Source organism: Bombina bombina, chromosome 5 (assembly GCF_027579735.1).
Source record: "Bombina bombina isolate aBomBom1 chromosome 5, aBomBom1.pri, whole genome shotgun sequence".
Taxonomy (NCBI): domain Eukaryota; kingdom Metazoa; phylum Chordata; class Amphibia; order Anura; family Bombinatoridae; genus Bombina; species Bombina bombina.
Genome location: NC_069503.1, coordinates 23,597,568 through 23,624,199, shown reverse-complemented (window position 1 = coordinate 23,624,199; position 26,632 = coordinate 23,597,568). Strand labels below are relative to the sequence as shown.

At 38.9% G+C, this 26,632-nt stretch overlaps 1 protein-coding gene across 1 annotated transcript in view; it reads left to right on the top strand.

Annotated features, from left to right (window-relative positions):
- The first annotated feature begins 12,917 nt into the window (after positions 1 to 12,917).
- The window catches only part of EME2 (essential meiotic structure-specific endonuclease subunit 2), a 72,065-nt gene continuing 58,350 nt past the window's right edge, over positions 12,918 to 26,632 (top strand). The window contains exons 1-3 of the mRNA XM_053713288.1: positions 12,918 to 13,098; positions 17,367 to 17,969; positions 19,397 to 19,533. Of these exons, the coding sequence (XP_053569263.1) occupies positions 17,405 to 17,969; positions 19,397 to 19,533 (702 nt within the window). The 5' untranslated portion in view covers positions 12,918 to 13,098; positions 17,367 to 17,404. The remainder of the gene's footprint in view (positions 13,099 to 17,366; positions 17,970 to 19,396; positions 19,534 to 26,632) is intronic.

Genomic DNA, 26,632 nt, shown 5'->3' with positions numbered 1-26,632 from the left:
AGCGCACCTTCCCTCTCTGTGTAGCGCGGGCAGCGCACCTTCCCTCTCTGTGTAGCGCGGGCAGCGCACCTTCCCTCTCTGTGTAGCGCGGGCAGCGCACCTTCCCTCTCTGTGTAGCGCGGGCAGCGCACCTTCCCTCTCTGTGTAGCGCGGGCAGCGCACCTTCCCTCTCTGTGTAGCGCGGGCAGCGCACCTTCCCTCTCTGTGTAGCGCGGGCAGCGCACCTTCCCTCTCTGTGTAGCGCGGGCAGCGCACCTTCCCTCTCTGTGTAGCGCGGGCAGCGCACCTTCCCTCTCTGTGTAGCGCGGGCAGCGCACCTTCCCTCTCTGTGTAGCGCGGGCAGCGCACCTTCCCTCTCTGTGTAGCGCGGGCAGCGCACCTTCCCTCTCTGTGTAGCGCGGGCAGCGCACCTTCCCTCTCTGTGTAGCGCACCTTCCCTCTCTGTGTAGCGCGGGCAGCGCACCTTCCCTCTCTGTGTAGCGCGGGCAGCGCACCTTCCCTCTCTGTGTAGCGCGGGCAGCGCACCTTCCCTCTCTGTGTAGCGCAGGTAGCGCACCTTCCCTCTCTGTGTAGAGCAGGCACTGCACTTTCCCTCTCTGTGTAGCGCCCCTTCCCTCTCTGTGTAGCGCTGGCAGCGCACCTTCCCTCTCTGTGTAGCGCGGGCAGCGCACCTTCCCTCCCTGTGTAGCGCGGGCAGCGCACCTTCCCTCCCTGTGTAGCGCACCTTCCCTCTCTGTGTAGCGCAGGCAGCGCACCTTCCCTCTCTGTGTAGCGCAGGCAGCGCACCTTCCCTCTCTGTGTAGCGCGGGCAGCGCACCTTCCCTCTCTGTGTAGCGTGGGCAGCGCACCTTCCCTCTCTGTGTAGCGCAGGCAGCGCACCTTCCCTCTCTGTGCAGCGCAGGCAGCGCACCTTCCCTCTCTGGGTAGCGCAGGCAGCGCACCTTCCCTCTCTGGGTAGCGCAGGCAGCGCACCTTCCCTCTCTGGGTAGCGCAGGCAGCGCACCTTCCCTCTCTGTGTAGCACAGGCAGCGCACCTTCCATCTCTGTGTAGCGCACCTTCCCTCTCTGTGTAGCGCAGGCAGCGCACCTTCCCTCACTGTGTAGCGCGGGCAGCGCAGCTTCCCTCTTTGTGTAGCGCAGGCAGCGCCCCTTCCCTCTCTGTGTAGCGCACCTTCCCTCTCTGTGTAGAGCAGGCACTGCACTTTCCCTCTCTGTGTAGCGCCCCTTCCCTCTCTGTGTAGCGCACCTTCCCTCTCTGTGTAGCGCGGGCAGCGCACCTTCCCTCCCTGTGTAGCGCGGGCAGCGCACCTTCCCTCCCTGTGTAGCGCGGGCAGCGCACCTTCCCTCCCTTTGTAGCGCGGACAGCACACCTTCCCTCTCTGTGTAGCGCGGGCAGCGCACCTTCCCTCTCTGTGTAGCGCAGGCAGCGCACCTTCCCTCTCTGTGTAGCGCAGGCAGCGCACCTTCCCTCTCTGTGTAGCGCAGGCAGCGCACCTTATATTTAGTAACTATGAATTTATCTAGCAAGATGTATACAGGAAATAGTGTTTTTTAGCTATGTTAGTTATACAGGTAATTGTATTTTGTAGGTAGTCCTTATGCAAGAAGAGGCACTCCGTTTTACCCAAATGTTTGTCAAGGGTTAAAATGGAGGTGTAGGTGTACCACTAAGAGAGACCGAATGGTAATATAAATATAACTATCGACAAATTCCAACTTAGCCACCAAAGCGCTTAAGATTTAATTATACTCAGTAGCTCGAGCATTTGTGCTCATATCATTGGTTATTAACGGCTAGATTTGGAGTTTTGTCGGTAACGACCCGAAAATCTAACGCCGGCTTTTTTCTGGCCGCACCATAAAAATAACTCTGGTATTGAGAGTCCACATAAAGGCTGCGTTAGGCTCCAAAAAAGGAGCGTAGAGCATTTTTAACGCAGCTTCAACTCTCGATACCAGAGTTGCTTACGCAAGCGGCCAGCCTCAAAAACGTGCTCGTGCACGATTCCCCCATAGAAAACAATGGGGCTGTTTGAGCTGGAAAAAAAACCTAACACCTGCAAAAAAGCCGCGTTCAGCTCCTAACGCAGCCCCATTGTTTGCTATGCGGAAACACTTCCTACGTCTGCACCTAACATGTACCCCGAGTCTAAACACCCCTAACCTTACACTTATTAACCCCTCATCTGCCGCCCCCGCTATCGCTGACCCCTGCATATTATTATTAACCCCTAATCTGCCGCTCCGTAAACCGCCGCTACATAATCCCTATGTACTATATTATATTTATTAACCCCTAATCTGCTCCCCACAACGTCGCCTCCACCTGCCTACACTTATTAACCCCTAATCTGCCGAGCGGACCTGAGCGCTACTATAATAAAGTTATTAACCCCTAATCCGCCTCACTAACCCTATAATAAATAGTATTAACCCCTAATCTGCCCTCCCTAACATCGCCGACACCTAACTTCAATTATTAACCCCTAATCTGCCGACCGGAGCTCACCGCTATTCTAATAAATGGATTAACCCCTAAAGCTAAGTCTAACCCTAACACTAACACCCCCCTAAGTTAAATATAATTTTAATCTAACGAAATTAATTAACTCTTATTAAATAAATTATTCCTATTTAAAGCTAAATACTTACCTGTAAAATAAATCCTAATATAGCTACAATATAAATAATAATTACATTGTAGCTATTTTAGGATTAATATTTATTTTACAGGCAACTTTGTAATTATTTTAACCAGGTACAATAGCTATTTAATAGTTAAGAACTATTTAATAGCTAAAATAGTTAAAATAATTACAAATTTACCTGTAAAATAAATCCTAACCTAAGTTACAATTAAACCTAACACTACACTATCAATAAATTAATTAAATAAAATACCTATAATTATCTACAATTAAACCTAACACTACACTATCAATAAATAAATTAAATACAATTCCTACAAATAACTACAATGAAATAAACTATCTAAAGTACAAAAAATAAAAAAGAACTAAGTTACAAAAAATAAAAAAATATTTACAAACATAAGAAAAATATTACAACAATTTTAAACTAATTACACCTACTCTAAGCCCCCTAATAAAATAACAAAGCCCCCCAAAATAACAAAATGCCCTACCCTATTCTAAATTACTAAAGTTCAAAGCTCTTTTACCTTACCAGCCCTGAACAGGGCCCTTTGCGGGGCATGCCCCAAGAAGTTCAGCTCTTTTGCCTGTAAAAAAAAACATACAATACCCCCCCCCCCACATTACAACCCACCACCCACATACCCCTAATCTAACCCAAACCCCCTTAAATAAGCTAACACTTAGCCCCTGAAGATCTTCCTAACTTATCTTCACCATACCAGGTTCACGGATCGATCCAGAAGAGCTCCTCCGATGTCCTGATCTAAGCCCAAGCGGGGGGCTGAAGAGGTCCATGATCCGGCTGAAGTCTTCATCCAAGCGGGGCAGAAGAGGTCTTCCATCCGATTGAAGTCTTCATCCAAGCGGGATCTTCTATGGTCATCCATCCGGAGCGGAGCGGCAGGATCCTGAAGACCTCCGACGCGGAACATCCATCCTGGCCGACGACTGAACGACGAATGACGGTTCTTTTAAATGACGTCATCCAAGATGGCGTCCCTCGAATTCCGATTGGCTGATAGGATTCTATCAGCCAATCGGAATTAAGGTAGGAATATTCTGATTGGCTGATGGAATCAGCCAATCAGAATCAAGTTCAATCCGATTGGCTGATCCAATCAGCCAATCAGAATCAAAAGTTCAATCCGATTGGCTGATCCAATCAGCCAATCAGAATGAGCTCGCATTCTATTGGCTGTTCCGATCAGCCAATAGAATGCGAGCTCAATCCGATTGGCTGATCGGATCGGCCAATCGGATTGAACTTGATTCTGATTGGCTGACTCCATCAGCCAATCAGAATATTCCTACCTTAATTCCGATTGGCTGATAGAATCCTATCAGCCAATCGGAATTCGAGGGACGCCATCTTGGATGACGTCATTTAAAGGAACCGTCATTCGTCGTTCAGTCGTCGGCCAGGATGGATGTTCCGCGTCGGAGGTCTTCAGGATCCTGCCGCTCCGCTCCAGATGGATGACCATAGAAGATCCCGCTTGGATGAAGACTTCAATCGGATGGAAGACCTCTTCTGCCCCGCTTGGATGAAGACTTCAGCCGGATCATGGACCTCTTCAGCCCCCCGCTTGGGCTTGGATCAGGACATCGGAGGAGCTCTTCTGGACAGATCGGTGAACCCGGTGAGGTGAAGACAAGGTAGGAAGATCTTCAGGGGCTTAGTGTTAGGTTTATTTAAGGGGGGTTTGGGTTAGATTAGGGGTATGTGGGTGGTGGGTTGTAATGTTGGGGGGCTTGGGTATTGTATGTTTTTTTTTACAGGCAAAAGAGCTGAACTTCTTGGGGCATGCCCCGCAAAGGGCCCTGTTCAGGGCTGGTAAGGTAAAAGAGCTTTGAACTTTAGTAATTTAGAATAGGGTAGGGCATTTTTTTATTTTGGGGGGCTTTTTTATTTTATTAGGGGGCTTAGAGTAGGTGTAATTAGTTTAAAATTGTTGTAATATTTTTCTTATGTTTGTAAATATTTTTTTATTTTTTTGTAACTTAGTTCTTTTTTATTTTTTGTACTTTAGCTAGTTTATTTAATTGTATTTATTTGTAGGAATTGTATTTAATTAATTTATTGATAGTGTAGTGTTAGGTTAATTGTAGGTAATTGTAAGTAGTTTATTTAATTAATTAATTTATTGATAGTGTAGTGTTAGGTTTAATTGTAACTTAGGTTAGGATTTATTTTACAGGTAATTTTGTAATTATTTTAACTATTTTAGCTATTAAATAGTTCTTAACTATTTAATAGCTATTGTACCTGGTTAAAATAAATACAAAGTTACCTGTAAAATAAATATAAATCCTAAAATAGCTATAATATAATTATAATTTATATTGTAGCTATATTAGGATTTATTTTACAGGTAAGTATTTAGCTTTAAATAGGAATAATTTATTTAATAAGAGTTAATTTATTTCGTTAGATTTAAATTATATTTCATTTAGGGGGGTGTTAGTGTTAGGGTTAGACTTAGCTTTAGGGGTTAATACATTTATTAGAATAGCGGTGAGCTCCAGTCGGCAGATTAGGGGTTAATGTTTGAAGTTAGGTGTCGGCGATGTTAGGGAGGGCAGATTAAGGGTTAATACTATTTATTATAGGGTTAGTGAGGCGGATTAGGGGTTAATAACTTTATAATAGCGGTGCGGTCCGGGCGGCAGATTAGGGGTTAATAGGTGTAGGTAGCTGGCGGCGACGTTGTGGGGGGCAGGTTAGGGGTTAATAAATATAATACAGGGGTCGGCGGTGTTAGGGGCAGCAGATTAGGGGTACATAAGGATAACGTAGGTGGCGGCGCTTTGCGGTCGGCAGATTAGGGGTTAATAGGTGTAGGTAGCTGGCGGCGACGTTGTGGGGGGCAGGTTAGGGGTTAATAAATATAATACAGGGGTCGGCGGTGTTAGGGGCAGCAGATTAGGGGTACATAAGGATAACGTAGGTGGCGGTCGGCAGATTAGGGGTTAAAAAATTTAATCGAGTGGCGGCGATGTGGGGGGACCTCGGTTTAGGGGTACATAGGTAGTTTATGGGTGTTAGTGTACTTTAGAGTACAGTAGTTAAGAGCTTTATGAACCGGCGTTAGCCCAGAAAGCTCTTAACTACTGACTTTTTTCCTGCGGCTGGAGTTTTGTCGTTAGATGTCTAACGCTCACTTCAGACACGACTCTAAATACAGGCGTTAGAAAGATCCCATTGAAAAGATAGGATACGCAATTGACGTAAGGGGATCTGCGGTATGGAAAAGTCGCGGCTGAAAAGTGAGCGTTAGACCCTATTTTGAGTGACTCCAAATACCGGAGGTAGCCTAAAACCAGTGTTAGGAGCCTCTAACGCTGGTTTTCACGGCTAACGCCAAACTCCAAATCTAGGCCTAAGTTACCAATAGAAGTTTTAGCCTGTAAGCGCTTACGATTTGATTATACTCAGAGGCTTGAGCATTTATGCTCATATCATTGGCTATCAAGCTACCAATGGAAGCTCTATACAGTTGTTACACCTTCACGCATGCGCTGTCCACTTTAGGAGACGCCGAGAATGCGGCAATAAAAGTTTGTGGTTTAAATCATTATGTATATTGCACCTGAGGAAACGGTCAGGAGAGACCGAGAAACGTTGTGCTTTTGTACTAAAAATAAAGTCTGTTTGCTTTTACAAGACTTTGCCACAAACTATTTTCTATCTCCTTTTCCCCTGATACATTGTATCTCTAGCAATATTGGCTATTACAGGACGAGCCTGCTCTGTGAAATTGATGCTGGATACAGGTTTCTTTTTCATTGCCGCTCTCACGTCAAGAAGGATATCAGGAACTTACCAGTGGGAGCTAGCTGGACGACTCTATAACAGTCCAGAAGGCGGTTGTGACACTTCTCAAGTGTCATATATCTTGTAAGTACGGTCTTACTTGTTTTATTGGCGTGTTCTATACATCTGATTGTGCACTATGGTGGCGCCTTCTTTTTTTATTATTTACTTCTGCAGAGTTTAACATCTTGGGACACCAACAAGAAATTTGAAGAAGCAGCTTGCCATCCGTTCCAGATTCAGGATTTGGATTTTGGACTTATTGAACTGTCCATTTTTATTCCCATCACTTACCTGCAGTGGTGTGGTTTGGTTTTTTACTACACATGTCACATTTTATTTGTGGTAGATTATAATACCATGTATATTTTGCATTAGTAATATATTTACTTATAGGTTATTTATATCTTAATAATTTTTATGCACTATATGTTTATATACATTTTTTTTCACAGGTATTTTGGTGCACTGATTTTTTTATATATCATCATGTCTCTGTGTAGCGCACCTTCCCTCTCTGTGTAGCGCAGGCAGCGCACCTTCCCTCTCTGTGTAGCGCAGGCAGCGCACCTTCCCTCTCTGTGTAGCGCAGGCAGCGCACCTTCCCTCTCTGTGTAGCCCAGGCAGCGCACCTTCCCTCTCTGTGTACCGCACCTTCCCTCTCTGTGTAGCCCAGGCAGCGCACCTTCCCTCTGTGTAGCGCAGGTAGCGCACCTTCCCCCTCTGTGTAGTGCAGGCAGCGCACCTTCCCTCTCTGTGTAGCGTGGGCAGCGCACCTTCCCTCCCTGTGTAGCACAGCCAGCGCACCTTCCCTCTCTGTGTAGTGCAGCCAGCGCACCTGTGTAGAGCACCTTCCCTCTCTGTGTAGTGCAGGCAGCGCACCTTCTCTCTGTGTAGCGCAGGCAGCGCACCTTCCCCCTCTGTGTAGTGCAGGCAGCGCACCTTCCCTCTCTGTGTAGCGCAGGCAGCGCACCTTCCCTCTCTGTGTAGCGCAGGCAGCGCACCTTCCCTCTCTGTGTAGCGCAGGCAGCGCACCTTCCCTCTCTGTGTAGCGCAGGCAGCGCACTTTCCCTCTCTGTGTAGCGTGGGCAGCGCACCTTCCCTCTCTGTGTAGCGCAGCCAGCGCACCTTCCCTCTCTGTGTAGCGCAGGCAGCGCACTTTCCCTCTCTGTGTAGCGTGGGCAGCGCACCTTCCCTCTCTGTGTAGCGCAGCCAGCGCACCTTCCCTCTCTGTGTAGCGCAGCCAGCGCACCTTCCCTCTCTGTGTAGCGCAGGCAGCGCACCTTCCCTCTCTGTGTAGCGCGGGCAGCGCACCTTCCCTCTCTGTGTAGCGCGGGCAGCGCACCTTCCCTCTCTGTGTAGCGCACCTTCCCTCTCTGTGTAGCGCGGGTAGCGCACCTTCCCCCTCTGTGTAGTGCAGGCAGCGCACCTTCCCTCTCTGTGTAGCGCAGGCAGCGCACCTTCCCTCTCTGTGTAGCGCACCTTCCCTCTCTGTGTAGCGCAGGTAGCGCACCTTCCCTCTCTGTGTAGCGCAGGCAGTGCACCTTCCCTCTCTGTGTAGCCCAGGCAGCGCACCTTCCCTCTCTGTGTAGCCCAGGCAGCGCACCTTCCCTCTGTGTAGCGCAGGTAGCGCACCTTCCCTCTCTATGTAGCGCAGGCAGTGCACCTTCCCTCTCTGTGTAGTGCAGGTAGCGCACCTTCCCTCCCTGTGTAGCACAGCCAGCGCACCTTCCCTCCCTGTGTAGCACAGCCAATATATTTTCATTATTTATTTTGTCCCTTTTCATGTAATTTAGCTCTGGAAATCAAGCAATTTCTAATTCTCAGAGCTTGAAACACACATGTTGACTTCTCAAGGCGAAACCTGCTACATATGTCTCTAATTGGTTTATGGCACCCATAATTAGAGGGAGGTACGTGAAATGTATTTAGTGTGTCTTTAAATACATGTGATGCACCTCGCGGTATTCTTTGTTGAAAGCCAAACCTAGATAGGCTCATATGCTCATTTCTAAATCCTTGAAGGCTGCCTCTTATCTGAAGGCATTTGACAGTTTTTCACAGCTAGAGGGTGTTAGTGTTTCATGGGAGGAGAGTTAGCCAGAGAACTCTGAAATGTCTGGCCTGCTAATACAGCACTTGATAGTGCTTCACTAAATGTGAGTGCATTCTATCTATACATATACTCCACAACTTGTATTTGAACAGACTACGCTATGGGGCGCCTTCTTTTTTTTCTGTTTGTTCATAGGTTTACCATCATAGTGAGTGGCCATCTCACTTCTGAAGAGCAGACTGCATTTTCGTTCCCACACCACTTGGGACATTTATGCAATATTAGCTCCAAACAAGAGATCTGAAGAAATACAAGAGACACTTGAATATCTATTCCCAAGTCAACCCTAAGAGACTTATATCATATACATAGATTTTATATTTATTATTTTAATATTTTTATATATATTTTTATATTAATTTTGTAGTTTTTTTATCAGAAATTTATACCAGGTCAATTTTATGGCATATTGATTTTATTATTGTATCTCACAATAACATAATATCCCATTCTTATATTTGTTGTATAGGCGCACCTATTAACTCTCCTTCTATAGATAGAGTTTCTGTATTATGATTTATAAACTTACTTATACTGCAATACAATCTTAAATGGCCTATTCAGCCTTAAAAGGAGGGTTAATATTTTAATTTTCTCTCTTTTTTTTTTTTAACAGTAAAATGAATATATTTATCTAAATAATCTGGTAAAATTTTGAGCTAGTGATTTCCCTTTAACCTTTTAAAGCTGTTGTGGCATTTGATTCCGTCCTAACTGCGCTGAGCTTTAGTGCCGTTAAGACGGAATAAAACGTCATAGTCATTTGGCTGTGCTGAAGCCAACGGCGCTTCCTGGATTTGATTGCGGTCTGGAGTGCGTGCCTACCGTCATAGGGACACCCCCTGACCTGATCCCATAACTGAAATCTCGCGATCGCTTGCACAAGATTTTAATTTGTCTACATAGAAACCTTGTTTCATTGTAGACAAATTGAACATTACGGAAGGGTTAATGGTAAAAGTAAGTTTTCCAGGTGTGCATGTTTGTGTATATAATGCTTTTAATGACTGTAAATATATATTAACCCCCATTTATTTATATATAATGCTTTTAATAACTGTAAATATATAAATTAACCCCCATTTATTTATATATAATGCTTTTAATAACTGTAAATATATAAATTAACCCCCATTTATTTATATATAATGCTTTTAATGACTGTAAATATATAAATTAACCCCCATTTTTATTTATATATAATGCTTTTAATAACTGTAAATATATATTAACCCCCATTTATTTATATATAATGCTTTTAATAACTGTAAATATATAAATTAACCCCCATTTATGTATATATAATGCTTTTAATAACTGTAAATATATCAATTAACCCCCATTTATGTATATATAATGCTTTTAATAACTGTAAATATATAAATTAACCCCCATTTATGTATATATAATGCTTTTAATAACTGTAAATATATAAATTAACCCCCATTTATGTATATATAATGCTTTTAATAACTGTAAATATATAAATTAACCCCCATTTATGTATATATAATGCTTTTAATAACTGTAAATATATCAATTAACCCCCATTTATGTATATATAATGCTTTTAATAACTGTAAATATATCAATTAACCCCCATTTATGTATATATAATGCTTTTAATAACTGTAAATATAAATTAACCCCCATGTATGTATATATAATGCTTTTAATAACTGTAAATATAAATTAACCCCCATGTATGTATATATAATGCTTTTAATAACTGTAAATATATAAATTAACCCCCATGTATGTATATATAATGCTTTTAATAACTGTAAATATATAAATTAACCCCCATTTATGTATATATAATGCTTTTAATAACTGTAAATATATCAATTAACCCCCATTTATGTATATATAATGCTTTTAATAACTGTAAATATATAAATTAACCCCCATTTATTTATATATAATGCTTTTAATAACTGTAAATATAAATTAACCCCCATGTATGTATATATAATGCTTTTAATAACTGTTAATACATATAAACACGATTTATGTATATATGTGTATATGTTTTTACTAACTATACATAAAATAACTATGTTTTATATATATAAATTATCCCCCATGTATGTATATATATAATGCTTTTAATAACTGTAAATATATATTAACTCCCATTTATTTAAATATGCTTTTAATAACTGTAAATATATCAATTAACCCCCATTTATGTATATATAATGCTTTTAATAACTGTAAATATAAATTAACCCCCATGTATGTATATATAATGCTTTTAATAACTGTAAATATATAAATTAACCCCCATTTATGTATATATAATGCTTTTAATAACTGTAAATATAAATTAACCCCCATTTATGTATATATAATGCTTTTAATAACTGTAAATATATAAATTAACCCCCATGTATGTATATATAATGCTTTTAATAACTGTAAATATATAAATTAACCCCCATGTATGTATATATAATGCTTTTAATAACTGTAAATATAAATTAACCCCCATTTATGTATATATAATGCTTTTAATAACTGTAAATATATCAATTAACCCCCATTTATGTATATATAATGCTTTTAATAACTGTAAATATAAATTAACCCCCATTTATGTATATATAATGCTTTTAATAACTGTAAATATAAATTAACCCCCATGTATGTATATATAATGCTTTTAATAACTGTAAATATAAATTAACCCCCATGTATGTATATATAATGCTTTTAATAACTGTAAATATATAAATTAACCCCCATGTATGTATATATAATGCTTTTAATAACTGTAAATATATAAATTAACCCCCATTTATGTATATATAATGCTTTTAATAACTGTAAATATATCAATTAACCCCCATTTATGTATATATAATGCTTTTAATAACTGTAAATATATAAATTAACCCCCATTTATTTATATATAATGCTTTTAATAACTGTAAATATAAATTAACCCCCATGTATGTATATATAATGCTTTTAATAACTGTTAATACATATAAACACGATTTATGTATATATGTGTATATGTTTTTACTAACTATACATAAAATAACTATGTTTTATATATATAAATTATCCCCCATGTATGTATATATATAATGCTTTTAATAACTGTAAATATATATTAACTCCCATTTATTTAAATATGCTTTTAATAACTGTAAATATATCAATTAACCCCCATTTATGTATATATAATGCTTTTAATAACTGTAAATATAAATTAACCCCCATGTATGTATATATAATGCTTTTAATAACTGTAAATATATAAATTAACCCCCATTTATGTATATATAATGCTTTTAATAACTGTAAATATAAATTAACCCCCATTTATGTATATATAATGCTTTTAATAACTGTAAATATATAAATTAACCCCCATGTATGTATATATAATGCTTTTAATAACTGTAAATATATAAATTAACCCCCATGTATGTATATATAATGCTTTTAATAACTGTAAATATAAATTAACCCCGATTTATGTATATATAATGCTTTTAATAACTGTAAATATATCAATTAACCCCCATTTATGTATATATAATGCTTTTAATAACTGTAAATATAAATTAACCCCCATTTATGTATATATAATGCTTTTAATAACTGTTAATACATATAAAACCGATTTATGTATATATGTGCATATAATGTTTTTACTAACTATACATAAAATAACTATGTATATATATAAATAAATGAACCCCCATTTATGTATATATAATGCTTTTAAAATAACTATATATATATATTTACCCGCATCCCCCCCAGTTCCTAGCTTTGGGGTATTGCGGAGGACACCTGGTAACTCCAGCTGCAGCACTATACGTGGTTTTAGCCCCGTACCACAGATAGGTGCGCGCCCGGGTAACCTGCTGCTGTGTCAGGGATCAGTACCGGGGGTTTAGGCGCTGGCTGCTGTCATGCAAGTGTGCACCTCGGCTTATAACGCTCTCTAGCTAGTTCCTATTCTTGTATTGATCCCTCTGCCCCCTGTACTCAGCAGCTGCCTTTGGCCGACTCTAGGGGTTGCTCAGCGCTGCTACTACAGTACTGGCGGAAACCAGAATAAACAGGTCGTCGCACACTGATGACGTTAATGACTTCAAACAACCGTCCCAGTTAAATGACGCAAAACTTCACCGCAATAAAACCATTCGTCGCTTTCTATTCAAGTAACCAACACAACAATGTCACGTGGTTATTTTTAACGTCTCCACGCAAGTCAAAACTGCGCATGCGAAAGTTGAGATTTATACCAGGAATCGCGCTGCAGACAGAGCTGTCAGTGATGGTCACGTGACCCTTAGTGAGTTGGATCATTGCTAAGACTTGGACTAGCACTGGAGCACAAGGGGTTAATCGCTGCTTAATGAGCTATTGTGGTAGTGACATCATTATGCTGAGAGCTTTATACTACTAATAATAATAATAATATGTCTGTGCTGATCTGCTGGGTGTCTGACCCTCAAACATCATCATCATTCTGCTAGAGGGGTCAGGTTAGTTATTAGTAATGTCTGTGGCATCACCCTTGGCACATTCATTCATTGTTACTTTATAGCCCCTGGCACATTCATTCATTGTTACTTTATAGCCCCTGGCACATTCATTCATTGTTACTTTATAGCCCCTGGCACATTCATTCATTGTTACTTTATAGCCCCTGGCACATTCATTCATTGTTACTTTATAGCCCCTGGCACATTCATTCATTGTTACTTTATAGCCCCTGGCACATTCATTCATTGTTACTTTATAGCCCCTGGCACATTCATTCATTGTTACTTTATAGCCCCTGGCACATTCATTCATTGTTACTTTATAGCCCCTGGCACATTCATTCATTGTTACTTTATAGCCTCTGGCACATTCATTCATTGTTACTTTATAGCCTCTGGCACATTCATTCATTGTTACTTTATAGCCTCTGGCACATTCATTCATTGTTACTTTATAGCCCCTGGCACATTCATTCATTCATTGTTACTTTATAGCCCCTAGCACATTCATTCATTGTTACTTTATAGCCTCTGGCACATTCATTCATTGTTACTTTATAGCCCCTGGCACATTCATTCATTGTTACTTTATAGCCTCTGGCACATTCATTCATTGTTACTTTATAGCCTCTGGCACATTCATTCATTGTTACTTTATAGCCTCTGGCACATTCATTCATTGTTACTTTATAGCCCCTGGCACATTCATTCATTCATTGTTACTTTATAGCCCCTGGCACATTCATTCATTCATTGTTACTTTATAGCCCCTGGCACATTCATTCATTGTTACTTTATAGCCCCTAGCACATTCATTCATTCATTGTTACTTTATAGCCCCTGGCACATTCATTCATTGTTACTTTATAGCCTCTGGCACATTCATTCATTGTTACTTTATAGCCCCTGGCACATTCATTCATTCATTGTTACTTTATAGCCCCTGGCACATTCATTCATTGTTACTTTATAGCCTCTGGCACATTCATTCATTGTTACTTTATAGCCCCTGGCACATTCATTCATTCATTGTTACTTTATAGCCTCTGGCACATTCATTCATTGTTACTTTATAGCCCCTGGCACATTCATTCATTGTTACTTTATAGCCTCTGGCACATTCATTCATTGTTACTTTATAGCCCCTGGCACATTCATTCATTCATTGTTACTTTATAGCCCCTGGCACATTCATTCATTCATTGTTACTTTATAGCCCCTGGCACATTCATTCATTCATTGTTACTTTATAGCCCCTGGCACATTCATTCATTCATTGTTACTTTATAGCCCCTGGCACATTCATTCATTCATTGTTACTTTATAGCCCCTGGCACATTCATTCATTGTTACTTTATAGCCCCTGGCACATTCATTCATTCATTGTTACTTTATAGCCCCTGGCACATTCATTCATTGTTACTTTATAGCCCCTGGCACATTCATTCATTGTTACTTTATAGCCCCTGGCACATTCATTCATTCATTGTTACTTTATAGCCCCTGGCACATTCATTCATTGTTACTTTATAGCCCCTGGCACATTCATTCATTCATTGTTACTTTATAGCCCCTGGCACATTCATTCATTGTTACTTTATAGCCCCTGGCACATTCATTCATTCATTGTTACTTTATAGCCCCTGGCACATTCATTCATTCATTGTTACTTTATAGCCCCTGGCACATTCATTCATTGTTACTTTATAGCCTCTGGCACATTCATTCATTGTTACTTTATAGCCCCTGGCACATTCATTCATTCATTGTTACTTTATAGCCCCTGGCACATTCATTCATTGTTACTTTATAGCCCCTGGCACATTCATTCATTCATTGTTACTTTATAGCCCCTGGCACATTCATTCATTGTTACTTTATAGCCTCTGGCACATTCATTCATTGTTACTTTATAGCCCCTGGCACATTCATTCATTCATTGTTACTTTATAGCCCCTGGCACATTCATTCATTCATTGTTACTTTATAGCCCCTGGCACATTCATTCATTCATTGTTACTTTATAGCCCCTGGCACATTCATTCATTCATTGTTACTTTATAGCCCCTGGCACATTCATTCATTCATTGTTACTTTATAGCCCCTGGCACATTCATTCATTGTTACTTTATAGCCCCTGGCACATTCATTCATTGTTACTTTATAGCCTCTGGCACATTCATTCATTCATTGTTACTTTATAGCCTCTGGCACATTCATTCATTCATTGTTACTTTATAGCCTCTGGCACATTCATTCATTCATTGTTACTTTATAGCCCCTGGCACATTCATTCATTGCTACTTTATAGCCTCTGGCACATTCATTCATTGTTACTTTATAGCCTCTGGCACATTCATTCATTCATTGTTACTTTATAGCCTCTGGCACATTCATTCATTCATTGTTACTTTATAGCCTCTGGCACATTCATTCATTCATTGTTACTTTATAGCCCCTGGCACATTCATTCATTCATTCATTGTTACTTTATAGCCCCTGGCACATTCATTCATTCATTGTTACTTTATAGCCCCTGGCACATTCATTCATTGTTACTTTATAGCCCCTGGCACATTCATTCATTGTTACTTTATAGCCCCTGGCACATTCATTCATTCATTGTTACTTTATAGCCCCTGGCACATTCATTCATTCATTGTTACTTTATAGCCCCTGGCACATTCATTCATTCATTCATTGTTACTTTATAGCCCCTGGCACATTCATTCATTCATTCATTGTTACTTTATAGCCCCTGACACATTCATTCATTGTTACTTTATAGCCCCTGGCACATTCATTCATTGTTACTTTATAGCCCCTGGCACATTCATTCATTGTTACTTTATAGCCCCTGGCACATTCATTCATTCATTGTTACTTTATAGCCTCTGGCACATTCATTCATTCATTGTTACTTTATAGCCTCTGGCACATTCATTCATTCATTGTTACTTTATAGCCTCTGGCACATTCATTCATTCATTGTTACTTTATAGCCCCTGGCACATTCATTCATTCATTGTTACTTTATAGCCCCTGGCACATTCATTCATTCATTGTTACTTTATAGCCCATGGCACATTCATTCATTGTTACTTTATAGCCTCTGGCACATTCATTCATTGTTACTTTATAGCCTCTGGCACATTCATTCATTGTTACTTTATAGCCTCTGGCACATTCATTCATTCATTGTTACTTTATAGCCCATGGCACATTCATTCATTCATTGTTACTTTATAGCCTCTGGCACATTCATTCATTCATTGTTACTTTATAGCCCATGGCACATTCATTCATTGTTACTTTATAGCCCATGGCACATTCATTCATTCATTGTTACTTTATAGCCCATGGCACATTCATTCATTCATTGTTACTTTATAGCCCATGGCACATTCATTCATTCATTGTTACTTTATAGCCCATGGCACATTCATTCATTCATTGTTACTTTATAGCCCATGGCACATTCATTCATTCATTGTTACTTTATAGCCTCTGGCACATTCATTCATTCATTGTTACTTTATAGCCCATGGCACATTCATTCATTGTTACTTTATAGCCCATGGCACATTCATTCATTCATTGTTACTTTATAGCCTCTGGCACATTCATTCATTGTTACTTTATAGCCTCTGGCACATTCATTCATTGTTACTTTATAGCCTCTGGCACATTCATTCATTGTTACTTTATAGTCTCTGGCACATTCATTCATTGTTACTTTATAGCCCCTGGCACATTCATTCATTATTACTTTATAGCCCCTGGCACATTCATTCATTGTTACTTTATAGCCTCTGGTACATTCATTCATTGTTACTGTGTATTAAACACTCTTGGGATCTTTATTTGGAAATATAAATGCATCTTGTATTCTTCACTTACTGACATATGGTTACCTGAAGCTGCTAATTACTTTTCAGGACTTGCTATATATAACAAAGATGTACGGTAGGAAATAAATTGTGTGACAACTCTATGTGGACAGTAAATCATTTGTATTATGACAGTTGCAGATTAGGTAGCCAGTTCTTTAATTTCACAATTGATACTTTTGGAATCTAATTGGCTTATTTTTAACTGTGTACTTTTATTTATTTTTTTTGCAATAAGTGCCTTATATACACAATTGCTAATCATTGTTTGTACCCACACTACAACTTTAGTGATAGATAATACCAGAATCCCTGTTTTGTAAAGCTTTCTTTAAAAAGGGTTCCATTTATTTTATATTGGCAATTTCTATTACTCAGGGAACTTAATTTAGCTTCTAAAGAAGGGAAGAATAAATATGGAGACCAAACAAAAAGAGGCAGTGTCAAAAGGGGATTCTTGTGCATCAATACAGAGGATTTCCAGAAGGACAACCAACTGGGAGATATCGGATTCTGAGAATGAGGAGGAGCCGCATAATGTCCAAACAGAGGAGAACAAGAGTCTTAGCATCAAGTTAGAAACCGTAGAAAGAGAAACTGATTATGACCAAGGACTAAATTCCTCCATCAAAGCCACTGTGTCCTCTGCTGGAGGCCATGCATCTGTCTTGGCCATACCACTTCCAGTTTCCACCACTCCTAGCCCAAGCAAGGGTTCAAGGAAGAAGAAAAGTCTAGAGGAACTGGAGACCGAACGGGAACACGCTGATAAGAGAAGAAGGGAAAGGGAGCTCAAAAAGCAGGAAAAAGAAAGGAAAAAGGATCTTCAAAAGTCGGAGAGAGAGTTACAGAGAAAAGAAAAAGAGAAGAAAAAAGATTTGGAAAAGACGGAGATGCAGAAGCGAAAAGAACACGCATCAGCTATGAAGCTTCTGAGACCGGATCAGTGTGTGAAGTACGTGACCATACAGGTGGATACGCGTAAGTCAAGTTAATCTCACAGCTACTGTGTGCTTGAGAGTAAAAGCAACAGTTTATCTTCTCTAACAAGTAGAAAATAATGTGATTATATGTTCTTAAAGGGATATGAAACCCAATTTTTTGTTCTTTCATTATTCTAATTTAGTCCTTTTATCAATTTTTCTTCATTCTCTTGTTATCTTTATTTAAAAAGCAGGAATATAAGCTTAGGAGCTGTCCCATTTTTTGTTTAACACACAGGGTAGTGCTTACTGACTGGTTGCTACATTTAGCCACCACCAATCAGCAAGTGCTACCAAGGGTGCTGAGCCAAAAATGGGCTGGCTCCTAAGCTTATATATCCTGCTTTTCAAATAAAGATACCAAGAGAATAAAGAAAATGTTATAGTAGAAGAAAATTAGAAAGTTGCTTAAAATTGCTTTATCATATCACTTTAAAACTAACTATACTTTTTTAGAATCTGGTGATCTGTTTAAGAGATGATTTACATTTTGTAACGGTCCTTCTTGTATGAACCATATAGTACAGACGAAGAGTCTTTATTTAGGAATACCGCCTTGTGAATGCATGAAAATGTATTGTTTTATAATTGTATTGTTGTTTACTGCCTGATAAAGGGCAGAAGTGATTTCTCAGTTTCCAGACAAGATTACATAGGTACATGACTGGTCTAAAGAACTAATGCTAAATCTATATTTATGTGTACACAATAAGTCAAACCTAAACAGCTTATGAAAGAGACAGAAAGCCCACATTTTTATGATTCAGATAGAACATACAATTTTAAACAGTTTTTCAATTTTCTTCTAGTATCAAATTTTCTTCGTTTTTTGTTATCCTTTGTTGAAAAGCAGAAAAGTTAGCTCAGTAGTGTGCACGTGGCTGCAGTACTATATGGCAGCAGTTTTGCTTCAATGTTAAATATTATCAAGATTAACACTAGATGGAAACACTATTCCCTGTTAGTTACTTCCATTTTCCCTGCCCCCTGTATCATGTGATAGCCAACAGCCAATCACAAATGCCTATACATATACACTGGGTACTCATGCTCAGTGGGAGCTGGTGGCTGAGAATCTGTGTATATAAAAAGATTTTTGCAAAATTTGATGGAAATAAATTGAAAAGTTATTTAAAATGATATGTTCTTGAGTTATTAAAGTGTAATTTTGACTTTAGTGTCCTTTGAGACCAAATGACTACAGAGATACGATGGGGGGGGGGATCACATAGAAAAGTAGCTAACAGAATTAACTCGAGCGAAGGAAGCAGAATTTTTAAATGCATTTTACAGCAAACTGAATTGATACAGCAATAATGTTATACTTTCAGGAATGAAACATCTTATTTGTTGTTAAATTTTGAGTTTAATTGACTTTTATAACTGTTCATTTAAAGTTCTCACATTTTTTATTCTCTACCCCAGGTATTCTTGAAGATGCCGGTTCTGAAGATCTGTGTGAAGCCTTTCAATCCTCTGGGTATAATTATTCAATTGAGCCTCACGCTGTACCTCGGAGCTTCACATGGAGAAGAGAAATGCCCTTAGGCTGGACCTGTGTAGTAAGTTAGAGATATCAGTGTCACATATAGAAGAGAGATGTCCTTAGACTTGACCTGTGTAGTAAGTTAGAGGTATCCGGTTCACATACAGAAGAGAGATGTCCTTAGACTGGGCCTGTGTAGTAAGTTAGAGATATCGGGGTCACATAGAGAAGAGAGATGTCCTTAGACTGGACCTGTGTAATAAGTTAGAGATATCGGGGTCACATAGAGAAGAGAGATGTCCTTAGACTGGACCTGTGTACTAAGTTAGAGATATCGGGGTCACATATAGAAGAGAGACGTCCTTAAACTGAGCCTGTGTAGTAAGTTAGAGGTTTCAGGGTCACATGGAGAAGAGAGATGCCCTTAGACTGGGCCTGTGTAGTAAGTTAGAGATATCAGTGTCACATATAGAAGAGAGACGTCCTTAAACTGAGCCTGTGTAGTAAGTTAGAGGTTTCAGGGTCACATGGAGAAGAGAGATGCCCTTAGACTGGGCCTGTGTAGTAAGTTAGAGATATCAGTGTCACATATAGAAGAGAGACGTCCTTAAACTGAGCCTGTGTAGTAAGTTAGAGGTTTCAGGGTCACATGGAGAAGAGAAATGCCCTTAGACTGGGCCTGTGTAGTAAGTTAGAGATACACTCCAAAACGAGTAGCAGCAAACAATTGTGTTTATTGGGTACAACACAGCATTAACAGCAACGTTTCGGTATTGCTACCTTATTCATGCTAAACATCATACTGCAATGATTCTATTTAAACCTAAACACCACTAGGTGGCGCTGCAGGTTCAACTTCCTATTAACTCTTTACATCAAAAATATTTTATACATCAAAAAACATTAAAAAACTCTATATTATATTAATTATAATTAAATTACAAAAACAAATATTTATAGAATCATGTTATTTTCTCAAATACAGATTAATTTATGAAAAAATACAAAATTAATTCATAAAAAATTATTATAGAAAGACAGACATATCCAGATCTTTATTTAACCCATTTGGTTCCATAGTGCCTAATTTCCAAATCCAGAAACTTTCTCTCTGTTTAAGGAGAAGTTCTCTATTCCCTAACCTTCTTGGTATTTCTATTTTCTCAATAATTTGAAAGCGCAATTGCCCAATTGAATGGCCCATTTCTACAAAATGTTGAGCTACTGGCGCTTTAAAATTCTTAATTCGAATAGAGCTTTTATGTTCAATTATCCTATCTTTGATAGTTCTGGTCGTCTCTCCGACGTAGCCACGCCCACAGGGGCATTTAATTAAATAAACCACATAAGTGGTTAAGCAAGTATGAAAGCCATTAATTTTAAACTTTTTTCCCGTAGTTGGATGCACAAATGTGGGCCCTTTAATCATGTTGTTACAACAAGAGCATCCCAAACAGGGATAACTCCCTTCATTCTTACTTTTAATGAATTTTTGTGTTGACTTAATATTTGTCCCTATATCTGCTCTAACTAATTGTTGTTTCAAATTAAAACTCTGTTTATACGCTGGCATGGGTAAGTTCTTAAATTCTTTAATTTGGGGGTTACATTCAGAGAGTATAGACCAATGTTTTCTCAGGATATATTGGATTTGGTTAGACTGGGAATTAAATTCAGATACAAATATGAGGCGATCCTCTTTATTATTTTCCTTCTGTTTAGTTTTAAGTAAACCTTCTCTAGGAACAGAAAGTGCATGATTAATTTCAGCTTCTAATATATCTGATGGGTATCCTCTTTTAGAAAATCTGTCTGCCATTTCTATCATTCTTTTTCTTACTAGATTTTCATCAGTAATAATTCTGCGGGCTCGTAAGAACTGACTACGGGGAAGAGCCTTCAGGAGGGATCCAGGATGGGCACTATCAAAGTGCAATAAACTATTCCTGTCTGTTTCTTTTCTAAATAAGTCAACCTTCAACTCTCTTCCTTCCTTAATAATCCTAGTGTCAAGAAAAGCAATATTACTCTCACTCCAAGTTAGCTTAAATTTTATGTGGCCAGATGCTCCATTTATATCCTCCACAAATCTAAGTAGGGATCCAACGTCGCCCCACCATATCCCAAAGATATCATCGATATAGCGCCACCAACAGGCGCCATACCGATGAAATCCAGGATTGGAAAAAACAAACTTTTCTTCGAATACATTCATAAAAATGTTAGCGTAATTCGGGGCGACGTTGGACCCCATTGCAGTCCCTTGTATCTGAAGAAAAAATTCATCTCCAAATAAAAAGTAATTACAATAAAGAATTAATTCTAATAGCTGAAGGAGAAAGTGAACCTGGGCTTTAGAATAGTTTTTATCCATATCTAACACCATCTTAACTGCACCCATACCGCTCTCGTGAGTAATTGATGTATATAAACTTTCTACATCTAAACTATATAGAATAAACTTGTCAGATTCAAAAACCAAGGTGTCTATCTTTCTTAAAAAGTCACTTGTGTCTTTCAAAAAAGAATTGGATATTTCAACAAATGGTCTAAGAATACGGTCTAGAAAGATAGACACATTGGTCAAGATAGACTGATTACTAGCCACAATTGGGCGGCCTGGGGGTTCAAGTAAATTTTTATGCACTTTTGGAAGTGTATAGAGCACAGGAGTGCAAGGGTGCTCTATATATAGAAATTTAAACAAATCTTTACCAATAAGACCATAGTTCAATGCTCTCTGACATATTTTTTTCAACTCATTCTGAATCAGGAATACAGGGTTATTTGGCAATTTCTTGTACACATCGGACTTACTTAATTGTTGTTTAATTTCTTCCACATAGTAATTCTTATCTAGGGCTATAATCGCCCCGCCCTTATCAGCACGCTTCAAAATAATGTCATCCCTCGCTTTTAAAGTTTTTAAAGCAGCTACATTCTTTGCATTAAAGTTACTTTTTTGTTTTTTAGTGTAACCAAATTTATTAGATACAGGACTACACCTTTCATTATGTTTCTTTTTGTCAGTGTCGGCTTGTAATTTAGCTATATCATGTTCTACAAGATTAATGTATGTCTCTATGCTATGGTTGTTTTGTGGTGGTAAAAAAGTGCTTTTATTTTTTAAACCAAGCTTAGGTAGATTAAATACAGACTGTTCAGATTCTAATTTAGTACTCTGTTGCAGATTACACATAAACCCTTTTAACCTTAAATTACGGTAGAACTTAAATAAATCTTTGCTAAGTTGGAAAAAGTCACAATCTCTTCTGGGACAGAAGGACAGTCCTTTATTAAGAGTGCACAGTTCATCTTGCGAAAGTTCAGCCTTGGAAATATTAATCACTGTATCTTCTACTTCTTTATCACTAGCAAACAAATTAGCAGCTACCTTTAAGACCTTACCCGGCCCGGCATTTACTTGCCCCTTCTCGGTCTCAATTGCTTTTTCTTTTCTTTCTCTTTTTTCTGATCGGCGGTGTTTCCGGCCGCCACGCCGATGTCGGATTCGGAGTCCCCCGGTGACGTATCGGAGGATCCGGTGCTACTTCCACTCTTCATGGGGTAACGATTCCTACGCCTTTGGAAACCGGAAGCTTGTCTTCTGCTTACTCCTTCCGGATCATACTTCCAACGGTAAACCCTATTTTGAAGGTAATCGTTCTCATCTCTTGAAAACTTTGATCTTTTTCGTTCTTCTATTACCTTTTTCAGGTCTTCAATTTTAGAGTTCACCTCTTTTAGTAGTTTCGTTGCTTCATTAAGAGATAGTCCGCTCTTGATTTCAGCCTCCATAGATGCCAATTTCTCATCCTGCTCTGCAATCTCTGCATTCAGGCAGTCGACAGTAAGTACCATCAAATCCATAGAGCACTTGTTTAAGATATGTTCAAATCTCTCGCAGTAGGTTGTATTCTCTTTCATTAGAGTTGGACGTGTGCTCATTCTGAGCCCTCTAGGGATTCTTTTCACCCTGTGATATTCCGCAAGGGTGGCGGCATGCAAATCATAGGCTACTCTGTTTTTCTGTAATCTTTCGAAATCCTTTGCAATCGATTCAGAAGGTGCTGTTTTTAGGAAATCTCTTGATCCTTTAGTCAAAGTTGTAATGCGAGCTGCTTCTACATCTGTATATGAGAAAGTCTTTAACTCTTGTTGTGTAGTATCCATGTTCCAAAATCACAGGTAAATTCCTTATCAGGACCTAGGTGCACGAGTCGAGTGGATACAGTATCCAAAGTACAAAGTCAATTGACTCAGCACACAACGGTCCCTGTGCCAGCCACTCAAGAGACCCACTCTAGTCTCTAAAGTAATATCCAAACACACTCCAAAACGAGTAGCAGCAAACAATTGTGTTTATTGGGTACAACACAGCATTAACAGCAACGTTTCGGTATTGCTACCTTATTCATGCTAAACATCATACTGCAATGATTCTATTTAAACCTAAACACCACTAGGTGGCGCTGCAGGTTCAACTTCCTATTAACTCTTTACATCAAAAATATTTTATACATCAAAAAACATTAAAAAACTCTATATTATATTAATTATAATTAAATTACAAAAACAAATATTTATAGAATCATGTTATTTTCTCAAATACAGATTAATTTATGAAAAAATACAAAATTAATTCATAAAAAATTATTATAGAAAGACAGACATATCCAGATCTTTATTTAACCCATTTGGTTCCATAGTGCCTAATTTCCAAATCCAGAAACTTTCTCTCTGTTTAAGGAGAAGTTCTCTATTCCCTAACCTTCTTGGTATTTCTATTTTCTCAATAATTTGAAAGCGCAATTGCCCAATTGAATGGCCCATTTCTACAAAATGTTGAGCTACTGGCGCTTTAAAATTCTTAATTCGAATAGAGCTTTTATGTTCAATTATCCTATCTTTGATAGTTCTGGTCGTCTCTCCGACGTAGCCACGCCCACAGGGGCATTTAATTAAATAAACCACATAAGTGGTTAAGCAAGTATGAAAGCCATTAATTTTAAACTTTTTTCCCGTAGTTGGATGCACAAATGTGGGCCCTTTAATCATGTTGTTACAACAAGAGCATCCCAAACAGGGATAACTCCCTTCATTCTTACTTTTAATGAATTTTTGTGTTGACTTAATATTTGTCCCTATATCTGCTCTAACTAATTGTTGTTTCAAATTAAAACTCTGTTTATACGCTGGCATGGGTAAGTTCTTAAATTCTTTAATTTGGGGGTTACATTCAGAGAGTATAGACCAATGTTTTCTCAGGATATATTGGATTTGGTTAGACTGGGAATTAAATTCAGATACAAATATGAGGCGATCCTCTTTATTATTTTCCTTCTGTTTAGTTTTAAGTAAACCTTCTCTAGGAACAGAAAGTGCATGATTAATTTCAGCTTCTAATATATCTGATGGGTATCCTCTTTTAGAAAATCTGTCTGCCATTTCTATCATTCTTTTTCTTACTAGATTTTCATCAGTAATAATTCTGCGGGCTCGTAAGAACTGACTACGGGGAAGAGCCTTCAGGAGGGATCCAGGATGGGCACTATCAAAGTGCAATAAACTATTCCTGTCTGTTTCTTTTCTAAATAAGTCAACCTTCAACTCTCTTCCTTCCTTAATAATCCTAGTGTCAAGAAAAGCAATATTACTCTCACTCCAAGTTAGCTTAAATTTTATGTGGCCAGATGCTCCATTTATATCCTCCACAAATCTAAGTAGGGATCCAACGTCGCCCCACCATATCCCAAAGATATCATCGATATAGCGCCACCAACAGGCGCCATACCGATGAAATCCAGGATTGGAAAAAACAAACTTTTCTTCGAATACATTCATAAAAATGTTAGCGTAATTCGGGGCGACGTTGGACCCCATTGCAGTCCCTTGTATCTGAAGAAAAAATTCATCTCCAAATAAAAAGTAATTACAATAAATACAATGATGTATAAAATATTTTTGATGTAAAGAGTTAATAGGAAGTTGAACCTGCAGCGCCACCTAGTGGTGTTTAGGTTTAAATAGAATCATTGCAGTATGATGTTTAGCATGAATAAGGTAGCAATACCGAAACGTTGCTGTTAATGCTGTGTTGTACCCAATAAACACAATTGTTTGCTGCTACTCGTTTTGGAGTGTGTTTGGATATTACTTTAGAGACTAGAGTGGGTCTCTTGAGTGGCTGGCACAGGGACCGTTGTGTGCTGAGTCAATTGACTTTGTACTTTGGATACTGTATCCACTCGACTCGTGCACCTTGGTCCTGATAAGGAATTTACCTGTGATTTTGGAACATGGATACTACACAACAAGAGTTAAAGACTTTCTCATATACAGATGTAGAAGCAGCTCGCATTACAACTTTGACTAAAGGATCAAGAGATTTCCTAAAAACAGCACCTTCTGAATCGATTGCAAAGGATTTCGAAAGATTACAGAAAAACAGAGTAGCCTATGATTTGCATGCCGCCACCCTTGCGGAATATCACAGGGTGAAAAGAATCCCTAGAGGGCTCAGAATGAGCACACGTCCAACTCTAATGAAAGAGAATACAACCTACTACGAGAGATTTGAACATATCTTAAACAAGTGCTCTATGGATTTGATGGTACTTACTGTCGACTGCCTGAATGCAGAGATTGCAGAGCAGGATGAGAAATTGGCATCTATGGAGGCTGAAATCAAGAGCGGACTATCTCTTAATGAAGCAACGAAACTACTAAAAGAGGTGAACTCTAAAATTGAAGACCTGAAAAAGGTAATAGAAGAACGAAAAAGATCAAAGTTTTCAAGAGATGAGAACGATTACCTTCAAAATAGGGTTTACCGTTGGAAGTATGATCCGGAAGGAGTAAGCAGAAGACAAGCTTCCGGTTTCCAAAGGCGTAGGAATCGTTACCCCATGAAGAGTGGAAGTAGCACCGGATCCTCCGATACGTCACCGGGGGACTCCGAATCCGACATTGGCGTGGCGGCCGGAAACACCGCCGATCAGAAAAAAGAGAAAGAAAAGAAAAAGCAATTGAGACCGAGAAGGGGCAAGTAAATGCCGGGCCGGGTAAGGTCTTAAAGGTAGCTGCTAATTTGTTTGCTAGTGATAAAGAAGTAGAAGATACAGTGATTAATATTTCCAAGGCTGAACTTTTGCAAGATGAACTGTGCACTCTTA